The sequence below is a fragment of the Hemitrygon akajei genome, chromosome 11 (genome assembly GCF_048418815.1).
Source record: "Hemitrygon akajei chromosome 11, sHemAka1.3, whole genome shotgun sequence".
Taxonomy (NCBI): Eukaryota; Metazoa; Chordata; class Chondrichthyes; order Myliobatiformes; family Dasyatidae; genus Hemitrygon; species Hemitrygon akajei.
In genome coordinates this window covers 42,424,129-42,447,681 of record NC_133134.1, presented here as the reverse complement: position 1 = coordinate 42,447,681, position 23,553 = coordinate 42,424,129, and the positions used below count along the sequence as shown (strand labels likewise).

General features: G+C 38.5%; 1 protein-coding gene across 1 annotated transcript in view; it reads right to left on the bottom strand.

Moving 5' to 3' along the window:
* LOC140736333 (uncharacterized) overlaps positions 1-23,553 on the bottom strand; it is a 457,303-nt gene that overhangs the window by 31,506 nt on the left and 402,244 nt on the right. The window contains exons 253-266 of the mRNA XM_073062333.1: positions 23,172-23,290; positions 21,670-21,831; positions 20,414-20,622; positions 18,633-18,736; positions 14,399-14,517; positions 13,140-13,298; positions 12,095-12,297; positions 9,883-9,971; positions 8,655-8,785; positions 8,399-8,520; positions 7,412-7,562; positions 4,810-5,022; positions 2,887-3,057; positions 1,735-1,875 (exon numbers count right to left, since the gene is read on the bottom strand). Of these exons, the coding sequence (XP_072918434.1) occupies positions 1,735-1,875; positions 2,887-3,057; positions 4,810-5,022; positions 7,412-7,562; positions 8,399-8,520; positions 8,655-8,785; positions 9,883-9,971; positions 12,095-12,297; positions 13,140-13,298; positions 14,399-14,517; positions 18,633-18,736; positions 20,414-20,622; positions 21,670-21,831; positions 23,172-23,290 (2,093 nt within the window). The remainder of the gene's footprint in view (positions 1-1,734; positions 1,876-2,886; positions 3,058-4,809; positions 5,023-7,411; positions 7,563-8,398; positions 8,521-8,654; positions 8,786-9,882; positions 9,972-12,094; positions 12,298-13,139; positions 13,299-14,398; positions 14,518-18,632; positions 18,737-20,413; positions 20,623-21,669; positions 21,832-23,171; positions 23,291-23,553) is intronic.

The following is a 23,553-nucleotide window of genomic DNA, read 5'->3' as shown; positions in this document are numbered from 1 at the left end:
ATTTTGGGCTGTTTTGAATTTTGTCTTTTATAACATTGTGACATTGTTATGCAATGTTATCTGGGGGGGGGGGGAATAAAATCTCCATTAAAACCAAATGCTCTGTGACAAATTTCAAAAGAGGTTTGAAATCAAGAAAATGAGTTTGAAGTATTCCCGATCAAAGCTAATTAAACACTAAAGATTGAGGTAATTAATATTTGAAGCTGGCAATGGAATAAGATCATGTCTGATTAGTGAGGAGGGTCAAAGGCCCTTAGAGGTGGCAAGAACATCTGCTCCACCAAGTTGTCCATCCATGGTATGAAATAGGGAAGTAGATTGGGATGGAGCGCTACGCAAGCTGGGAACAAACTGTTGCAGCACTTGGGAAACTATTGGAAAGTGTGTATTTTTAAAGAGAACAGAATATCTATTCTGCTCACTTTATAAGGGCACACAATCAAATAGTTGTCAGGAACACATTTCAAAGAAGCTCTTTGAGATATGAAACACATTTTTAATGGTGTTTCATTTTTTTAAAAAGTTGCTTTTTGTCTGATCTATTGGCTAAAAATCACTGACCTAAATAACTGCAGTCAGTCACAATATTAATCAAAATGAATATGAAATATTAGAAAAAGTGCACAGTCTTTAATTACACCAGCCACAGTCTCAGATAGTTTCACAATTTATTCCTTGTTTAAAAAAAGGTTTTCCCCACCATAGCTTTTGCTGATCTTTAGAAACATATGTCTAATCCATTGTATAAATCTTTTTTGAATCCTTTCTTGGGCACTCACATATTTCCCATAGAGCAGATCTGAATTAGACAGCATATTTTAACCAAGGCAAAACTAGTACTTTATAAACATTCAAACCAGTGTTTCCTTTATAAAGATTCAAACCAATTATTTCCTTCTTTTTGTTTACTGTTCCTGTTTTAATGAAGTCCAGTATTTACATAAATTTTGTTGTGCTTTCACAACTACAAGCCAGTCATGATGAATGGTCTTTGCCTGAAATGCTGACTCTTTATTCCTCTCCATAGACACTGCCTGACCTGCTGAGTTCCTCCAGCATTTCGTGTGTTACTCTGAACTTCCAGCAGCCAGTCCTGAAGAAAGGTCTTAGCCTGAAACATCGACTCTTTATTCCTCTCCATAGATACTGCCTGACCTGCTGAGTTCCTCCAGCTTTTTGCAGAATCTGTTCTGTTTATCACAACTACCTCAGCCACCTTGAAATTTTATGCAAATACCAATGTCCCTCCATTCCTGCACACACCCTTTAGAATTGTATTATTTTCCCACTCTTAATTTTTCTCGCTAAACTATATCTCACATCTTTCTGCATTAAATTTTGCATTCCAAGTATTCTCACTCCAGTAACCTATGTACCCTTTTAGTCTATGACAAGGCACTTCATTATTTTCCACACATCCAATGTTTATTCTGCAACCGTTCCACTCTCTGGCAATTATTCAAACTAGTGGAGGGAATGTACCACAACACTTCCCTTTCTGTCCTCAAACTAGCTTCTCACCCACTGTCCTTTTTATTCAAGAGTTTCAACTTTGTTATCAGTCCAAATTGTGACTTGATCAGACATCTGTAAATTCATGATCTGTATGGATTACCTTCTTTAACAATTACGTCAGCTCAACCAAAATTTAATCAAACACAGATTACCTTTAACAAATTCATTATGTGTTTGCTCGACTAGATGATGTCATCAAACAATTTACCAACTTACTTGGTAAGGCTTCCACTGCTTTTTGTTCACAAGATTCAGATCGATATCTTTGGAAATCAATTGAGGCAAAGGAATTTCAGTTGCAAGCAGGTCTGGAACGTTCTGTATAAATGCTGTGATATTACTTGAAGATTGATTAATCTAAAGAGGAACGAAAAAGGTGAAAATGTCTAGTAACTATGCAACAAAGCAAATAAAAATACCTGCAGGTGATACAAATCTGAAAGAAAAAGTAAGTGCAGTTAGTAAGCATCTGTAGAGGGAGAAGCAGAGTTGATGTTTCGTGTCAATAACCCTTCATCAGAATGGCAATGTTCTGATGAAATATTATTGACCCGAAGTATTAATTGTATCTGTCAGCACAGGTGTTGTATGATTCACTGTATGGTTCCAACAGCTGTGTTTTTATTTCATTCATTTTAAACTTGGAAACTGAAATGTTTTTTGAAGCCAAACTTCAAGCCAAATTTTGTACCACAAAATTGTAAAACTAAAATCTATCTAAGCATTCCCTCTTGCACAAAATATTGAATATTTTCTGGAATTTTAAGGCACTGAACCACAATTACACACAGTGCTCCCAGTTTGGCCAAATCAATGTTTGACATAGGTTTAACATGCTGAATTACCTTCTTAAAGCATTACTAACCACGTCAAGTCTTTTGAGAATTTAGTTCATTTGTCTCTCTGTTATAAATTGTATGCTGTATTTACAAATGTATTCCTGCTTCCTTTTGACATACTGCATTTTTTTCCCTTTGCAGTAACTGCCCTCCTACTCTAGTTTGGTGCTGCCCAAAACTTATCATTTGATTTTAAGTTAAAAATCATTGATTTAAATTGTGAATAACGGTAAAACAGCAGCTGAAACAGAAATCTCCAAGTTGGCCATTCCACTCGGGTCTTACCCCTCTGCAAGTTTCTTTCATTTATTCAAAGGCTATGGACATCACTGGCATGGCTAGCCTTTTTTAGCCATCGCCACACTCTTCAACGCATTAAATTTAACTTTAACCGTAAATGTAAATGTTTTCATGTTTGCATATGTCAAAGGCCACCAGTCCAACTCTAAATTCAAAAGGCTTACAATGTCATACAATGTAAAATGGTTATTTTTATTGCCCACAGAACACATGCTTATCAGATACTTACCTTTAGAACAACAATTTGTTGTGATGATTTTGGAGCAAGCAATATACTTTCTACAAAGACGGTATCATGAACAGCCAAGGCGATCACCGTGCTATCAATGGTTATCAACCTGTCACTTGTAAGACCAGATGCCAAGCTTCCCATTTTCAACAAGTTATCAACTTTATTAAACTAGTAAAAAAAAGATTAAAACATGGTTAGATGCCAGGTTTATCATTTTTATTATTGTGGTGAACTACATATACCTGTCTGGACACCCCCCCCCCCCCCCCCCCCCCCCCCGCTGACTGCTCCTGTGGCTCCTTCCACAGACCCCTGTATAAAGGCGATTAGGGCCTGAGCCCGGCCTCATTCTCCAGGATGTAGTATGATGGTCAATTGCTGCTTGTTCTTTCTTCCAGTCAATAAAAGCCTATATCTCGCCTCAAGTCTTAGAGAGTTATTGATGGTGCATCAATTATTTTGGCAGTTTCCAGTTGGCAACTTGAATATGAGCATTTCTCATGTCATTGAAAGTGTATTGCGTCTTGTTTGAAATCTATTGGAGCTGCATTTGTACATGGCCAAATTTAAAAGTATTAGGTCAAAATAGACTTTACAATTTGATAGAGTTCATTTGCTGAATGAGAGTCAGTGGTATAAATATCATTACAGTGAGGTTCAATGATTATCAATATTTTAAAGCGGTGGCACAGTTGCTATATTCTAGCAGCAAATAAATGCCGGTTTTTCATGGCTCAAAAATCAAATAGTGTTCATAATGATAAGAAACATGAGGAGTAGACCACTTGACTGTTCGTGCCTGCCCCACACTTCATGGCTAATCCTTTACCCCTGTGTCACTCTCCTTCTCCAATCCCAAATCCCAATATCCAAAAATTTATTGATCTCTGTATCAAATACATCAGCAACTGAACCTCCACTGCCCTCTTGGTTAGAGGGTTACAAAGTTTCATTACTTTGTGTCTGAAATTTTTTTGCTTTGGTCCTTTATTAGCGAACTTCTGTTTCAGATACCCCTACCAAGGCAAGTATCATCACAGCATTTAGCTTGTCAGGGCCGTAAGATTTTTTTTTGTTTCAATAATTTCTCATTCATTTAACCTCAAAACAGTCCAGATCTAGTCTGATTAATCTCTTCACTAACAGAATTCCCTCTAGGCTTGGAGTCAATCCATTCACTCTTCATTAGGAGTGGGCAATTAGCCAATTTTTGATTCTTTTCCTTAGAATAAGACTAGTTATACTTCTAGGGGTTTCCTTGTTACATCCTAGGGGCTCCTGGTCATGTGAATTTAACATTCTCCTGCACAGAAATTCTTCTGAATGGTAAAAACGTGTTGCATGTCATAGTATGGGGACAGCCACACTGGCCTCACACAAGACCAAATGGAGTAATAAACATGAAGTATGAAACTTGCTCCATTATCTCACTTGATAGGAATATCAGACACCAATGGCTCTAATTTCTTCTTAATTAGTAGGTGATAGGTGATAGGGTAGCACTGGTATTTTACAACTAGTTAGTCCAGTGAATCTGCTCTAAGAGCCTATACTCAACTCCAGGAAAGGAAAAACTAAATCTTTGGTGTTGAACAACATCAGTGGGGCTGAGGTAGGGCCAATTACAAGTTGTACGAGAGCAAGCCTGCACTGTCCAGATAAAGTGCACTCCTGAAGCATATACTCACTCTATAACACCAATGAATATAGTGTGTGCAAGCTTATCAAATGCACAGAAAACCATGGTAAAACTTCCAGAATACCAATCATACCTGATGGTTTTTAGACTGAAACTATCTAATGCATTACAGAAATGGTTAATAGTTCTCAACAAAATTTCTTTCCCACCACTCCTAAATGCAAATGTAGAATCAGTCATATTATATTCATTAAAACTTTCTTGATTCACTTATATCTTACCTGGAATTTAGCAAAGCTCAACTTTTTGACCAATGCATTGGCTTTGCCAGGAGTCCAGCCTTTAACATTGCGCAGACTGTCCAGAGCTCTGAGAACATCAGTACCATTGAGTGCATCGATCTGCGTTATTGTTAGTCCAACAGCCGATTGGCCCAGCTCAATAAGCACATCAGCTGAGAAGTTGGAGATTTTACCCACTAGAGCATCTGCAAGCTGTAAAAAAAATAAAATTATGATGGTTTTTGAGAAGTGTTTACAATTGATGAGATCTTGCCAAATAATAAAACTACAATTTTAAATGTAGGGTAACTTAAAAGAAGCTGTTTAGATAAAGCTTTGAAAGGCAAGGAATGAGGTGGAGAGATGAGCACATTTGCAGGAAAAACTCCAAACAATGATTCTGATAATAGAGCCTTCAGTTAACAAATATTGGGAGGAGGAAGGAAAGTATGGATGACGTACAGAGGAGGAAAAGAGTGGAGGGATGAGAAATAAGAGAGATAAAAGGGAAAGGAGGTGAAAGAACAAGGTCTAGCTTGCTGGAATCAGTGAGGATCAGTATGGGTGGGACCTGGTGTGATGTGAGTTGCAGATAAAGGTGCCTTTATATGAAGATCAGGAAATTGACAAGATGGACAGTAAGTTAGTCACTCCACTCCCGTATCTTTCCCTGAGATGCTGTCATTCTTGTGAATGAGGTCCATTCTGCCTCACTGGGGAGGATTCTGATGGTTTCCAGAATTACACACTGGGAGGATTGATCCAAGACAAGTTTCAGTTAAGTCAAACAGCAGTGGTAAGTTAATTATTGATAGCTGATGACAAAATCCTGAGCCTTTGCATCTGTTGGGTGACTCAAGGGAAAAATTGAGCCCTGCAGACATTATGATCAGGATCAGCCCAAGACTCAATCCTTGGTGTCAAAGTGCCTGGGTCAGAAGAATTAAATTTAAAAAAAAATCACATCTCATGTTCATGTTGTAAAGTACAGGTAGCCACTTTAAAAACTGGATTTATTAATTTTAAAATACAAGGCTCTGAATAATCCAGCTTATCAGTATATTTAGGAGTACCTATCCCCTTACATTCCTAATCGTAATCTTAGATCCACACATACAGGTTTGGTCATTGTTTCGAGAGCCAAGCAGGCAAGAACTGGTCATGTGCCCTTTTGCTCTTATGCACCAAAGATCTGGAATACTTCACTGACTGAGATACGCCAGGCTAGAACTGTGGAAAGTTTCAAAGCACTTCCAAAATCTACTTTTTTAATTTGGCGTACTTATAGAATTACTTAATGCCTATTGATGTTGATTACATTTTTACATATTACAGTTTACATTATTACATATAATTTGGTATATTTGATTGCATTTTATTCTATATAATGTTTGTTTTTACTTATGATTTTTAATTTTGTCTCGTAATTTTATAACTATATTGATTTGTCTTTACAATCTATGTAAAGCACATTGAGCCTGTATCTTACTGTATGAAAGGTGCTATATAAATGAAGTTATTATTATTATGTCCAATATCAGCAATGTAACTCCTCTGTACTTTGTGTAGTTGTGGAGGGGGAGGGATTGCAGTTGGAGGTGGCTCTTGGGTCCCTAGGTCTCTGATGGGGGGAAAGTTGAAAATCTGCAAAAAGATATGACTTTGCTTTCTCATTCCTAGCTTAATCTTAACCATTGTACAGAGTACTGGGGTCAGAAAAATTGTAAAGGAATCAGGCATATTTATTTGAGGCAACAAATTTGGACGAGAAAGAAAACCATGTTTAATATTGGTACGTTGCAATGCAATTGAAGGTCTGTTTATCTGTGTTGCCCACTGACATTTAAAATTGAAATGACTCCTATTAGATAAAGGAGTGGAACCTAATGTGCTTCTGCTGTTGTAGCCCATTCTCTTCAAGGTTTGACATGATGTGCATTCAGAGAATCTCTTTGGCACACCACTGTTGTAACCCTCGGCTGTTTGAGTTACGTTTGCCCACTTGTCAGGTTGAACCAGTTTGGCCATTCTTCTCTGACCGCTCTCATTAACAAGTCATTTTTGCCCACTATTCCCAGCAGACTCTAGACACTGATGTACACAAAAATCCCAGGAGATCAGCAGTGTCTGAGATACTCAAGCCACCCCATCCGATACCAACAATCATTCTACAGTCGAAGTCACCTACAGATCACATTCCTTCCCCACTCTGATGTTTGGACTGAACAACAGCTGAACCTTTTGACCACATCCACTTGCTTTTATACTTTAGAGTTGCTGCCATGTGATTGGCTGATTAGATATTTGCATTAATGAGGTGTACAGGTAATGAAGTAGCTACTAAGTGTAGGTGCTCCCTCTTGCTGAGTAATGAATTACACTGTCATCATCCTTTTTTTGGGTGGGGGGGGGGTTTACAGCGGTAGCACTGAGAGCTCAGGAATAGAATTACAAGACTTACTGCAGCCACTCTCCCCCCCAACCCAGCACTTCCCACCAAAATTATATAAATGGAACAGAGGTACATTATGAAGAATAGTGGAAGTTCTAGCCTTATGAAAATGTAATTGCCATCAACTTCCACGATACCAATTCTTCCTACCTGTAGCTGATCATCTGTAGGTTCAGTTCCACTAGTGCTTGGACTCTGGCAGGCATTGTTCGCTTTTACAAGCAGAGTGAGAGCCTCTTGAGTGTTTAAAGATTGAATCAAAGGAGTGCCAACAATAAAACAAACCAAGCTGTCAGGAATACTGTGCAAGGAAAAATAAAGTAAAAAATGCAATGATTCAGAAATGTATAAATGAAAAGCAAAGTACAGCACATTGAGTAAAAGTATTACACCATCACACCTTCGGTGTTCTCCTATCGTATTCTTTTCTTCCTGCAATATTTTGTTTTACAATTACTTTTTGATAATTCAATGGTATTAGCATACAAAGCAAGTGGATTTTTCTTTTTCACAGACTAAGACTGGGCTGCGAGAGGATGGTGCTGGAGTTCATAGGTCTTAGGCAAGGTTTAATCAATGCGGTTAGTGGATTGGACTCTAGTTCACGTTATCTTGTGTTTCTGGGCAGTCCTTTTTCTGTTGCTGTTTTGTGTGCTTTTGATTTGGGCTGACTAGCGTTGTGGCCTGCAGATAGCGAAAGATTGAACAGAACTGAGTTGAACTCAATATGCCTGGACTCTTTCGATGGCCTTTGTGATTTGGTGTCCTGTATTCTGTGTTTGTCACTTGTTTTTCTTGCTGTTTGCACAATTTGTTCTTTTTTTTGTACATTGGGGGTTTGATACTTTCCTTTGTATGGGTTCCATGGTTTTCTTTGTTTCGTGGCTATCTGTGGGAAGACGAATCTCACACTGCGTACACACTTTGATCATAAATGTATTTTGAATCTTTGTATCTTGAATCTTTGAATTGAGCTAGTTTTGGTGAACTTTTATTACTGCAGAAAAAGCTTTTAAACATTCCCTGATTTCAGGAAAGAAAATCAATCTACAAACTTTGTAGTATTTAAGTTTGTTTGACCCACACTGGTGTAAATATCACTTGTTTACTAGTTTGCAGGTTGTAGATAGTACATGCCTTGAGATATTAATGTCCACACTTGTGAAGAGAGCGTTGGCATAAAAGCTTTGCACTTCCTTTGATAAATTAAGACTCCTCAGAAGAAGCAGATTTTTCTGGTTGGCTGCAAAAAGCTTCAACTGTAGGAAACAGTAATAGTTTTAGAATTTTCATTGCAAATATCATGTTTAAGCACCAGTGATGTCAATTGTGCAAGTAAGAGGTGAAGGAATGTACAATAAATAAAACTTCTAGGTAACATAGTGATACATACCGTTTCAGTATCTGTCAGCAAAGTCAAGTCATCTGTGGTTGTATAAATCAGAAATCTCCCCAAATAATTGGCAAACCAAGCAGTAGAGTTTAAAACTGGATCGTTTGCATTATAACATCTTGGTTTGGGACCTAAGCAAGCAAAGGAACAACAATCGTAACAGAGTAAAACATTATATTCTTCAGGTTTCGTAGCTCTAAAACAACATGCACTGACATTGGACCCCAGAGGGTGCTAGAGCCATTTTGTCCCAGTACCAGTACCAATGGAATTTCACGCACAGGGTACAGTTCCGGTGGGCTGAATGGCCTAATTCTCCTCCGATGTCTAATGATGTTACGCCTATGTCTTTTGGAATTCCATTTAATTATTCACCATGGTCTGTTAAGTGGGAGTATTTTCATGATGGACATACACCTGGACAATGGACAATGCTGCTTGCTGCAGTTCAGGTACCCAGTGACAGGAAAAACTGGCTTCACAGCCAGAGGTCAAGGCTTTCTCTTGTGATTAGGGAGCTTTTTTGAGTCGGTACCATCCAAATCTAAGGTGCAGCCACAGCATTTATAATTGGTCTGTAATGAGGGGTCAGGTAGATCAGCAGTTTGGAAGCAGTCATTATGCTGAGTAAGGCAGAGCAATGTCAAATATCATTAACCTGCACTCCTAGAGGCAAATAGTTTGATTTTTTTTATCTCACGATTACTTTGAGCTACAAAAATGGATTGAAGGATTTGAATGACAAGGTTACAACCTTCACTACTCTGTTGGTTTATTCTGGCCTGGTATAGGCTCAGTGAACCAGTGCCTAAACCAGTCATTCCTGACCCATAAAATGTCTCTCCAGCAGAAGATGATAGCAGCCACTGAGTTTGTTGGGGAAATATTAAGTATTCAACATAATGGAAATGATCGATGTGTAGCAGCATTGGGACGTGGACAATCTCACTGATAGTGGGCGGATTTCACAGCTAGTAAAGTCTGTATCCATATGATCACTACAATATCCACCCTGTGCTGACAATGATGTACAAGAATTGAGATTACTTGAGAATCCTATTTTACCTGTGTAGGATCCAAGCAGCAAATAATTTGAGGACTTTTATAGCCCTCCCTCTATTTGTCATTGTATTTGTAAAGGTGGTAAGAGAGAACAGAGTGAAAAGATCAAACAGTCTAACAATAGAACTCAATTTTCACCAATATTGCACAAAATTCAATGGAATACCTGCACTGAGATAAGTTCTAATGCTGTTGTACATTTGTCGCTGAATATTTTCAGGAAACTTCAAAATGTGTGCACTCAGGGTCCGTACTCTAAATGGGGAAAAGTCAAGAATGTGAGAACTACATATTTTAATAATTATCACAAAGATTTGAATTTGTATACAAGTCCAAATTGGTCAACATTCATCTGTTTGTAATGGAAAAACTGAATCAAAAGTCAAAAAAGATTACAGCCTCCTCCATTATACAGATCTAATAATGATATTACATAGAACCTGCCACTTGAAAAATATTTCTTTTGCAGGTGCAGTTGTCAACATTTGCCCGTAAAAGAACCAATGTACTAGTGAACTAAGTGACGAAGTAACGTGGAAATTAATAAAACTAATTAATTTTAAGATAAACACAAAAGATTCTGCAGTTGCTAGAAATTCAGAGTACCACACACAAATTGCTGGAAGAACTCAGCAGAAATAAGGAATTGACATTTTGGGCTGAGACCCTTCAAAAGGTCTCAACCCAAAACATTGAATCTTTATTTCTTTCCACAGATGCTGCCCAATTGCTGCATTCCTCAGCATTTTGTGTGTTACTCTTAATTTTAAGATTTGCTACTTGTTTCTTCATTTGATAATCCCATTCAGTCACCTGTATCCCAGGGTAGCCCTGATCGCAGGGTCAGAGAGAGATGCGGTACAGGAACAGCCCACGTCTTTTCCAACCATTTTTACACAAATTCTGCCATAATCCATTTTACTCTTCCCAATTACTCATTAATGACAGCTCTCCTCTTAGATTCTACCACTCATCTTCAAAGTAGAGGCCATTTACAGTGGCCAATAAGTGTGTTTACATAGACAGTTTTGGGATGCAAGAAGAAATCAGAGCGCCCAAATGAAGGTCACGTGATTACAGGGAGAACAGGCACACTCCACACAGACAGTGCTGCGGGTCAGGATTGAACCCAGGTTGCTGGAACCGTGAGACAGCAGCCCAGCCGTGCTATTTTATCACACACTGACTGCTGATAATTGGAACGCTTAGCTGGAGCACTTTCTCTTGCAGTGTTATTTAGGTGGTAGCAGCTTTGTGCTGACTATGCAACTGTGGTCAAGTTGGTCAGTTCTTTATCATCCTTAGAGTGTTGTGAAGTTAAGAGCATTGTATTGCAGGGACTCAGCACAGGGTTATGGGCAAACACTCCAACTCAGTACTGAGGATGTACTAAATGTCTGCTCCCTCAGATGAGTGTGGAAGATGCTGTGGCACCTTTTAAAGGAAGAACAAGAAACTCCCTCCAGACCTACAGCCTGTCCTCCTGAGTATTCCCAGTATTTTCTGCTTTGATTTCCCAAACCTGAAGTTTTTCAGCTTGTATGAACAGCATTGAACCATTGACATACAAGGGCCTTGTACTGGTTTGAGATTGGGTCTGGAGAGTAAAAGTGTAATAGTACCAATGTCAAACAAGAGAAAATCTGCAGATGCTGGGAAATCCAAGCAACACACACACAAAGTGCTGGAGGAACTCAGCAGGCCAGGCAGCATCTATGGAAAAAAATACAGTCTACATTTTGGGCCGAGACCCTTTGGTAGGCCTGGAAGAAAAAAGATGAGTAGATTTCAAAGGTGGAGGGAGAGAGAAACTCAGGTGATAGGTGAAACTGGGAGGGGGAGGGGTGAAGTAAAGAGCTGGGAATTTGATTGGTGAAAGAGATGCAGGGCTGGAGAAGGGGGAGTTTGATAGGTGAGGATAGAAGGTCATGGAAGAAAGAAAAGTACCAATGTGTTTTTAATTGGCAATTTTTGAGTCTCATGCACGAGTCAAAGAATCAACATGCAAAAGTGGAAGTTCCCAACAGAAACTGATGCTTTACTTAATGAGGTAACATGTGTGCAGATTTACTTGTGAGGCAGAGGGTAGATGCATGTGGACATCACATATTTTTGAAAAGACATTATTTGTTACAGCTAATAATAAGCTGAATAAATGACACCCCCTGGGGTTGGTGATTGTGAGCTCCACTTCTCCAGGAGCACAGAAGTAAAACAAGATTCAAAATTTCCTGAAGAAAATTGAACTATGGTTACCTTCTAAAATTACTCAAATTTTTTTCGGTGTCTCACAGTAAATTGTCAACTCACTGCATATTAGTCAATAGTTAAAATACTTCAACAAGATGAATCGTGAATAAGTAAACTTGAATACTTACATGATTGGAGCTCCACTGCAGCTGACATTGGTCAGAAGAATTTTGGTCAGATTTCCATTCAGTTGTGGAATCAGAAGTTCAAGTCTAGTATCAAGCCAGATCTGAAGCTCTCTTTCATTAGAAGTGGAAATTATTGGTTCAGCAGTGTTCAGGACTTCACTTAATAAAATGGTTGCCACCTCTGGGGCCAATGATATATTGTTCTAGAAAAGTGAGCAATCAGAATTAGATGCACTACATTCTGTCAAATTAATGGTGCACATTACTCAAATTCATATGCATAACATTCCTCAATTTATAAGTTGCTGTGATGCTTTCAAATTGTCACCAGTAATTAAGATTTTTCATTTAACATTACACCGTATTGAACGTTGGGATAGAAGGATCACCAGATTTATCCTCAGAATGGTGGATGGAAAAGAACTTGTTTGAATTGTCCTATTAGAAGGGACTAAAATGACCAAACCTATAATCTACAGAATTAAAAAGGAAGACCACTGAAACGCAAAACATTCATGCTACACTTGACGGGGTTAAATGAAAAGATGAGGTTTCCTCTGACTGGGGACTAAAGGGGAGATTGGATCAGCTCACGATGAAATGGCGGAGCAGACTCGATGAGCCAAATGGCCGACTTCTGCTCCTTTGTCTTATGGTCACTAAAATAAGGTGCCAGCTACTCCAGATAAAATGCAAATAAATTGTCTCCCTCTACTACATGTCGATTCTTTTGAATCTTCCACACAGAGAGCTAAGGTGGCTCAATTAATGAGAATATTCATGATAAAGAACTGTACAATATAGTATATTCACAGTATCAAATACATGGAATTAGTACAGAAAAGTGGTGCTGTGATAAAAGATTAGTGATAAAATAACTGAATTAGCTACTCAGTCTTGTTCATATGATGTCCTCCCACACAGGTAACAAGTTAATTGGCAAATTCTCACAGGGTATAAGAGCACTTCCAATAATGCACCTTACAAAAATACACATTGTTAAAATAGTGTTTCCCCAGTATGCTTAACTGTTGACACGTCCCACCTGCTTTGCCTCGTGACTGAAAACATCCATGAATTGAGTAATATCATTGACTGAGATCCTGTTCATGATATTCTGTACATCGTCAGAATTGTTCAGAATTCCTCTGCTTGCAGATAGTTGGGCAAGTTGTTTGATGGTGAGCAAATCTACAACGTCAAGCTAGAACAAAAATAACACATCTTATTCATACATAATATTGGATGTTCTCACTGGGGTCTATTTTCTCAAGTGTTACCAATCGTTCTTGATTTTGTTATTTTCAAACATAGCTGTTTTTAACTAGAAAATGAATCAGAAAACGATACTCCACTGGAACACTAATATAAACTGACAAGCACAATAGGTGTTGATTCACACACAAGTCCACTGTTTGTAACCTAACATAAACGTTGTACTCATAGTCTCACCCAAAGTGAGGATTTTCTCTGGGGCTAGTGTAGCCTGGGTGAATTGCTAGGCTGAAGTAGCTAGCAATGCATTTTGAGCACAGGCCAAACAACAAACTTACCATCTATGCAAAATATAACTTTACTTTGATGTAAAGATGCACCTTAATGCACCGTTACCATTGGTGAACAGTTGAACTTCATCAGTAGCTCAAAAACTTCTCACAACAAACTGATCACCTATTTTACATCAACTTTCTTTTGATCAACTTTCATGTTTGTCATGAAGATTAGGCTAACAGTAGAGTAGTATTTTGGAAGCTGGACATCTTTAAAATATAGGAGTTGCATTCATTAATTTTGTTTCAGACTGAGCACCTCTTAAATAAATCTCTCTTGTATTCTTTGGAAAGGATTTCTATTGTCAGAGAAACAAACAGATTAACTTGTGGGTCATTCAGAAATGCTACCTAAAAATTTAACAAGATCTTTATATCTTTCTATATATATCTTCTTCTCTTCCTACTAAAATTAGTCATCAGTCATATTGTAAGACCTTAGATTTGAATCATTTATTTTGCTAGATTTTATGTTGGGGGTTGTGAAAGGGTGACTATGGCTTTAAAGCTACAACCTTATTATGCGTGATGCCATATGATTAACTGCTCTGAGCTAGAAAATTTGTCTGTGAAGGTTTGCACAATCACTTGACAGACTCCTTGGATTATACAGCCATTCTGTATTCCAGTCCTTGAGGTTGTCCTGTTCCTCACCCAACAAGTTACAGAGAGAATGCAGAAATTACTGGTTCAGGTTTTTAAAAAAGATATGGTAACATGCATTATACTTTCTTAGACAATCTAAAGAACTTACTCCCGTAAAATTGCTGTTCAGAGATGTTAGTTCACTGTATTGAGATTGGGACCTGAATTTGCCGAAGTACTTTAGTATCCAGTCTCGGCTGTCAGCAGTGTTTTTAGTGCATGCCGTACCTGCAAGCAGAAGATGGATCAAGGTTACGAGGTATCACACTTGATTCAGGAGTGACAAATCTAGTAACTTTACACTGTAGTAAACTGGTGAGCACTGTATTCTAGCACATTGGGAAAACAGATGATCAAGTTCCAATTTGACATCTCAGCTACATCAATAGTAGATTTCCTTCTCTCACCAGCTGATCCAAGTGAGTTCCTTCTGCCACTACAAACACCTCTTCCATCTCCCCTTCTTAGCAGACATGCTATAAAGCTGAGTATCGCAGGAAGATCATGCTGTATGAGATCTATTCACTGTACAATTTTAATTGTTAAAAAAAGGTGACACCAACTGATTAGAAATGTTAAAATATAGAAAGCTTTACTTCCTTGAATACATCCCTAGAGCCACTAAGACACCGCCTATAAAGTTTTAAACTCAAAAAATTCTGCAGATGCTGGAAACCCAGAGCAACACATATAAAATGCTGGAGGAACTCAGCAGGTCAGGCAGTAACTATGGAAAGGAATAAACAGTTGATGTTTTGTACCATGACATTTCATCAGGACTGTGATGGGTCTCCGCCACAAAACATTGGCTGTTTATTCCTTTCCACAGTGGCAGCCTGACTCACTGAGTTCTGCCTGTCGGGGTTTCAATCTCTCCTACACATTCTGAAGCAATAATAACCCCAGTTTAACGAATAACTGAAAGTTAGCAAGCTGGAGTAAACACAACGTTCACTGTTAATTTTAGACCCCTTTCAACAGGAATGAATAAAAGCAGGTTGAGAACGATCCTATGTCCAAATTTAATATATTTTATTTACTTATTTTGAGATACAGCACGATAACAGACCCTTTGGTTTCAATGAGCCTGCACTGCCCACATACACCCAAATGACCAATTAACCTACTAACCCGTACATATATATCTTGGAGGAAACTGGAGGACACAGAGGAAATCCATGTGACCTTGGGGAGAATGTACAACGTCCTTACATGCAGCAGATGAATTGAAACCATGTGGCTAGAGGTGTAATAGTGTTACACCATATGCTAGGCTGCCATGCCGCCCGATACTCTGGGTGATATATTAAATAAAATAAAAGTAATAAAAGCAGTATTTCCTCTGTTTCTAATATTGGAATTTAAGTTTTATAGGAAATGTGTCCCGGTACTGTATATCCATATACCTCCTGATTCTGTTCTTATCCAGGGACGTATTGCAATCTTTGTTTCGAATGAACTCCGTGACTGAACCATTTCATTTCTCCAAGGAAGGCCTTCTAAGTAATGAAAATTCATATCCCAGCAAGCTCCTACATAACTACATACAGCAAGATAACTTTACACCAATACTCTTGTAATGAGAGTCAACATACCAGTTGCCTTCCTAATTGCGCGATATATGTATATTTTACCTTTTCATGGCTCATACACAATAACACCTCTGCAACCTGGACATCAATAATTCCCACATACCATCATTTAAAAGTAAATTATGTGAGCACAGACATCAAATACTGTACTTGTTTAATTTCTCTATAATTTCCTGAATTCTATATCGATGATCCATTAGCAAATTTCAGTTGGAAGAACCATAAACAGGATTAGTTAGAGGATATTTCTTCCTCAAGTTCCAATGGGCAGGTTTAGGTCAATTGGTCATAGCACAGAAAGTACAAATAGCACATCACGTACTAATGGGTCACAACCTGGGTATTCTGTCCAGCATCACTGCCCATAGTAACCTCTCACATGGATTTTCCTAGCCTGGATGAGGAGGGTAATTTTCACTGGCCCTCAGCATCCTCAATTCCATTAACATGCTCTTGGCAGCATCAGGAGCTTTGGGAGTGAAGCCTGAAGCCTCAGCTCTGAAAACACCCTTCTAAGTGTAACAGCTGGCGAAGCCTCCCCCTCCCCCCAGCAAAGCCCACGGTGTTGATCAGAAATATTTAAAACAATTACAACTGTTTTAATCTGAAACAAATAAATTAAATTAACAATTAAAACTAAGAAATGAAGAAAAGATTTTAAATTTTTATATAAATGAATGAAGTAAATTTAAAAATACCTAAAACTCTTGAGAATAATTAAAACCATTAAAAACAACAAACTGATTTTCCTTTCTCTATGAAAATCAAACTGGCTCCTTCATTTACTATTTGGTCTCACCCCATCGGCGATATACTCATTTTGTTTTTATTTGGGGGGGGCAGTGGTGTGTGTGTGTGCGTGCGTGCGTGCGTGCGTGCGTGTGTGTGTGTGCGCGCGCGTGCGGTCCTTAACTCCTGGTGGAGTCATCAGGACGCCGTCATGACAAGCTTTTTGCACTGATCTTTTTGGTGATTGCTCATCGTACAGCGTGTCTTAGGCATCTGAAACCTGGTGAAGCGGAGCCCATCCCTCTCCAGGTTTTTTGGAGCCGGCTGGATTCGAACTCAGGAGCCTTCACTCTGAAATCCAGCGCTGATGCCACTATGCCACCAGCCGTAGATATGGCATGGTAAATACCCACGTGACTAACAAACCTACTAACCTGTACGTCTTTGGGATGTGGGAGGAAACCACAGCACCAGGATGAAACTCGCACAGCCATGGGGAGAGAAATTACAAACCCCTTACAGGCAGTGGCAGGAACTGAACTGAAATTACTGGTGCTGCAAAGCATGACGCTAACCACTATGTGGTTTTACCCATCCTTCTCCCACTTTCAATTGTTATGACCCCAGCCCCCTCCTTTGTGAGAATCGCAAGAGAGAGAGAGAGAAGCCTTACGGTTTGGAATGTGGTCTGGCCTCTCAGCCAGACAAAAGCCACGGACATGGCCATTGTCCTGGGAGACACCTTTGTGGAATAAGGGACTGGACTATGTGCAAACCCTCAGGGCAACGTGGGCTGGGTGATGGGGGAAAGATTGCCTCACCCCCACCCTGATTGACATCTACAACCCTGCCAGTCCAGATAAAAGGTGGGCTGCCGAGGCGGGGCCTCAGACGCACCAAGGAGACACACGAAGAAGACACGATAGCGCTTCCCGTCGGAGCGGGAAGCCATTTTGAAGGAAGCCACGTGCATTAGATTCTGGATCGGGAGTCTGTGGCTGAAACCAAAGGAAAACCGTTTTAACTAACAACAGGGATTTGCTTCGCAAAGACGACGGGCAAGTGTTCCTTCTTTCTCACCACTCTCTCTCTCCAACACGTGAAATACCAGTGGTTCCCAAAACGGGGAAGCCTGCAGATTTTGAGTGACTCTTATATTCCATTGGACTCAGTATTATCCCCTAGACAATGATAGAGCTTATTTCTGATTGATTATTACTATACCTGTGCTTTAGATTGAGTTTTGACGACGTATATGATCTGAATGTTTTGTATTAACCATACGTTTGTGCCCCTTTATAAATAAAACGTTTGAAAATAGCACCATCAAACTTCAGCGGACCTCTCTATCTTTGCTGGTAAGTCACCCGGTTACTGGGAACGTAACACAATGCTACTTAAAATCATAGTTTGTGTGTAGGCTTCCACTGCGCTGCATGCCAGTTAACCTCACGGAGTTTCAGAACAGACACAGAATGAAAAGTGGCTCCTCAGCCCGCTGAATCCATATCAGCTATACATTACTGTGGTTCAAATAATCCCAGTATCTGCAGGTTTGTTCCTTTCAGATTCCTTTACATTGTCATTTGTTGATGGTATAGTGGACATAGCAATCCTCCAGTTTGCCACAGGGATGCCAGTGTTTCAGCAATACAGTTATTTCTCTGTTGGCTCCAGTTTTTTTTTTGCTCTTCTTTCTTGGTCAACATAAAATTGCACATGCTCATGACTAAAACTGGAATGATAATTGGACTTTTTTTTTAGTAGGAATTTCTTATTGTTTCCTATTTGATGTTCAGTGAAGCAGTGGAGGCTACCTCAGTAAATACAAACGGTACATTTAAGACAAGGTTGGATATTTTTACATCATAGGGGAATTAAGGGTTATGGGGAAAAGGCAGGTAGGTGGAGATGAGTCCATGACCAGATCAGCCATGATCTTATTGAATGGTGGAGCAGGCTTGACAGGCCAAATGGCCCACTCCTGCTCCTGTTTGTTATGCTCTAACGTCTGCACTTTACCTGTTGTCTGAAGTTGGTTGGAGAGGTAAGTTGATATAAATGTGCTAACATTTTTAATCTGTGACGGTGATAAACTTGGATAAACATTGTCCAGTCCTTTAATTCTGCATAAATTACAAAAAATTGCAAAAATTAAATAGATATTTTACAGTAAGATTCTAACAATAGCAAACTTCACGCATTTTGGTAAAAGATATGGTTACTTTGCTTTTATTTGTGAAATTATAACAATATTAAATAAATTGTCTGTAACCTGGCTCTAATTTTTTTTTAAACTCTGCATTAAATAGTACTAGAAATTTTACTCCATATGGTGTGGAAAACATTGTTCCTATGTCTACATTCTAGTTTGAACAGTAGTAAGAAATGATTTTGACCTAAAACATTCAGAAACAGAATACATTTGAGTAGAAATAATAAGAGTTTAAGAAGTAACAATGACAAAGTGGATGTACTATTATACAGAGCATTAATCAAGAAATAAAGGAAGCTTACATCACAGTATTTAATAATTGTGCCAAAGTTTAATCTCCATATTGATTGGTCTAATCAAATTAGCAAAGGTACTCTTGAGGAGGAGTTCATGGGATGTGATTGAGACTTGTTTCTGGAGTAATCAGTGAATAGGCTATTTAAGACTGCTCATGTATAACAAGATGGGTTTAATTAGTGATTCCTTTCAAAGGATCCTCTGAGGAAAAGAGATCATAATATGCCAGTATTTTATTATCACTTTCAAAGTAGCAAATGTTTTCAAAATTAAGGCCTTCATTGTAAATAAACACCATTATAGAATTATGAAAAGAAAAGCTGGCTAATGTGGATCAGGAAGTTTCAAAAAACATGGTGATAGATAGCAGGGACAGAGATTTCAAGAAGTTTATCATAATTATTAACAACAATACCTATGATAAACTAGGATTCTATGGGAAAAGGTGCCTTCTATTTTCATGGATGTCTGCAGAGAGCAAGAATTTCAGGTTGTATACATTCTGTGATAGTAAATGGAACCACTGAATCACGTATTTCTAACTGAAGAGGTTAGACATGATACAAGATTGAATGAAAGAGAACAAGCTTATAAATAAATGCACGAATTAGGAAATCTTCTAGGTTAACTAAAACAAAAGTGAAAAACTAAGAAAATAAACACCAAAATAGCTAGTAATATTAAAACATGCTTAAGTGCTTCCAATATATTTACACATTACACAGGCTAATAATGGGAATTAATAATAGGAAATAAGAAAACGTCAGAGCCACTAAATAAATATTTGTATCTGTCTTCATAGAAGGTATAAAATGCCTAAATCAAAGCAGAAAGGAGGAATTATCACTGGAGAAGATGTGCAGGGTAAACTAATGGACTAAGCCGCAAGACCTGATGGAAAACGCAAGATGGAATTCTGAAGGTTGCAGAAGTTATTGATGTGTTGTCTGTGACCTTTCCAGAGTTCCACACATTCTGAGCAGATCAAAGCTAGCTGAAAAATAGATGTAACACCACAATTTGAGAAAACAGGGAAAGAGAGAGCAGAGATCCACAGGTCGGTTCATCTAATAACTGTCATTCGGAAAATGTTGAAATCCGTTATTAAGGAGGAAGTAAAATGGCATTTAGAATTATGGAGATCAGAAATAATGAAAACAGAATTGAGATCAAGATCAAAATAGCCATGTTCTTAGAGAATGGCAGAACTTGAGGCCTCATGTAGCTTATATTGTTAATGTTCTTGTGTTATAACCTTTTTGTAGAGCTAGTGCAATTCCCGAGTACTTACATGGCTTGGTTTGCTTCACAGCTTACGTTCAAAGGTATGAGGTTGAGATTACTCGATTGAATGCTGGGTAGCAGAAGACGCAAGTTAGTCTGGAACCAGTCGGCATAGTCTGTGGCATTAAATGCTGGAAACTGGGGTTCTAACTGCTGCATGATCCTAGTCAACATCACTTCTCTAACAGCGGTGTTCTGAATAGCTTGAATACCCCTCTGAAACAAAATGACATTGCATTGAAACTGTTCTGACAACCATCTTAATCAATCTAATGATAAATTGTTTTCAAGGATGATTACTTAGTTTTTCCTTACATTTAAAAATTGCAAACATTTTAGAAAGCATTTTGAATGACTTTTGCAGTTGACTGAAATGGTCATACAATATTTTTTCTGAGTAAATTGTATGAGCCTCGAAATATGCATCACATTGGCAACGTGGAGACAACACAGGGGACATTGGTAAGGTTTATAAAATTATGAAGGATATAGATAGGGTAAGCTGCAGGGAAATATTCTCTTGTCTGATGTGAATAAATAAGAGGACATAAAGTAAGGGGCAGGAAATTTAGGGAGGATAGAACGTGTCCTTCACTAACCAGAGAGTGGCAAGAATTGAGAATGCACTGCCAAAGAAAGTAATGGAAGCTGTCTAATTGACAGCTTTAATGAGGATTTAAGTTGCCTTAGCTTAGAAGGTGAGGATCCAGGTGTGGGAAGATGGGTGCTTCATTGGTCAGAAGGAATGGGATAGGCCACATTCCCTATTTCAAAGCTGTGTCTCTCTACAAATTATATAGTGATGAAGTCTAACATTCCTGTTCTGTGTGGCCACGCTGCTACATTCAATTGTCAATGAGGCCCAAAATATCTAGCACAATAGAAACAGAAGAGATTCTGCTGGAAATCCAAAGTAACACAGGCATATCCATTCACATTTTGTGCGCACAAAGGCCTTTCGCAGACAGGCCTCTCTCTGTACACGCGGTCATAGTTTGTGGAGGACGGCCCACTCCATACTATAATACTGTTGTCAATACAGAAATGCAAAATGTAAAGTGGCACTGAGGAGATGCGAAAACCTCAATAGATTTATGTTTGTCTGTAAGGGATGAAAATTTATTTGACTTTAGATCCATGCTGACATCTGATGCTTAATTGTGCTCTCAGATGGCAGTTAGATAGAGCAGCTAGTAAATGCTGGGGCATAGTCTCAACATTCACACTTCAACAAAAGAATAATCAAAACATTCAATGATTTACCATTTTTGCGTCTGTAACAAAGTACTTCATGTATTCCCTCAGTCCAGTGAAGTTCCTGCTAGCAACCGCATCAAGGATTTCACTGATGTTATTCACATTGTTCAAAGAGTTCATCGTTAGCTCAGACAGATGTCTTGAATTGAGGAGGTCCAGAGCATCAAACTATGGATATATGATAAAATACATAATTGATGAAATCAGTACATTATTTATCACATCATTGTATTAGGTACTGCTTCACTCAACCGTCTAGTAACCTTGTCTGTTAGTTAATTGAGCATAATGATATCAGGGAAAGATTGTGCTTAATGTGGAAAGTATTACAGCGTTCCCATTGCTAACTGTCATTGGTGGAGGGAGACAAGCAACCCTATGATACTGGGGGGGTGGGGTGGGGGGTGAGGGGGTGGCGGTTGTAGCATTCTTAGAAAATTAGCCATTTTGGAATTCCTTGTGACATGATTCCATGTCACCAGTGCATGGGTCAAGAAACACGAGATGATGAAAAAAATGTTTTATTTTCTCTCCCCACCTCCTCCACACACAAATTCTATGCAAGAGATTTTTTTTCTGCAAATTAAATATTTGGGTAGCATTCTGTGAAAAGTCAAATTTCTGTAGAAGTCACAAACATATCAATTGGATGATATTTCATAACTGAGTACAAAAAGGTGAAGAGACATCCATCACTCTAAGCATGTCTCTGCTCTTTTGTCATCCAGTGTTGAATTTTTGTCATTCTAAGACAATGACTTAATACCATATTATCATATGCCAATCAGCATCAATTTCTATCAAGGAACTGACGAGCATTGTGAATGTTGAAATTTCACGCAATTTTATCAGGTAAGCTCACCCATCTGATTTATTTGATGATCATTAATGATCATCACTAGACAAAAACAGTGGTATTAGATCAGGGGTTCCCAACCTGGGGTCCTCAGACCTGTTGCTTAATGGTATTGGTCCAGGCATAAAAAATGTTGGTAACTCCTGCATAGGAGTATCAATCTGACACATTGAAAATTAAATCCACAGCCACAATCCCACGCCCACAGTCACACCATTAAAAAAAAAGAACGGCAGCAAAGAGAAAAAGCTAATTTAGAAAGAGGCACAGCAATTTCTTTCTGCCAGTTCTATGCTCCAGTTTAGAATCTTTCCTAATGGTAACCACATTGCTGCAGAGAAATGGAAGATAAAAACATATTGTGGATGGGAACTTCTTTTTCAACATCAATTATACATTTAACTTCAGACTGCACAGAGGGAAGCTTGAAAATAAATTAGACCAGACAAATTTGTATGGATCCTAAGAATCCTGGATGTTTTTGCAGTAAACAGGGACTCTATGGCATAACTTTCAGCAATAAATTATAAATTAGATTGATAAAGAGCCAAAATGAAAGCTTTGATTTTAAGATGATATTACAGACCAAGAATATAAACTGCAATTCAAAAAAAAAATTCAAAATGTTTCCAGAAAAGATTCCACAACTTACTGCACTGAATTTGGAATTCAGGGTAGTAAAAGTCTCGATATTAATGAGGTATCTGAACATTCCCCAGTTTGTCAGCAGCCAGTCTCTTGATCCATTTGTGTTGCTGGTACATCCTGCACCTGTAGTTGTAAAATAATGGTTAACTGTAGGGATAGGATATACTCCAGTGGATCATCAAAAACATCTTTAATTTGCATAGAAGGAAACCTATTTTGAATTCAAAAGAGTATAAAAGCTCAGCTATTGATCTTTGTTCAGAATTGAAATGGATAGATTTTTGGACATTAGATAAATCAAGGGATTTGAGAATACTGGAAGAATGTGGATTGAGGTGGCAGATCAGCCTTAAATTTGTTGAATTGTGGAACTGGTTTGAAGAGAT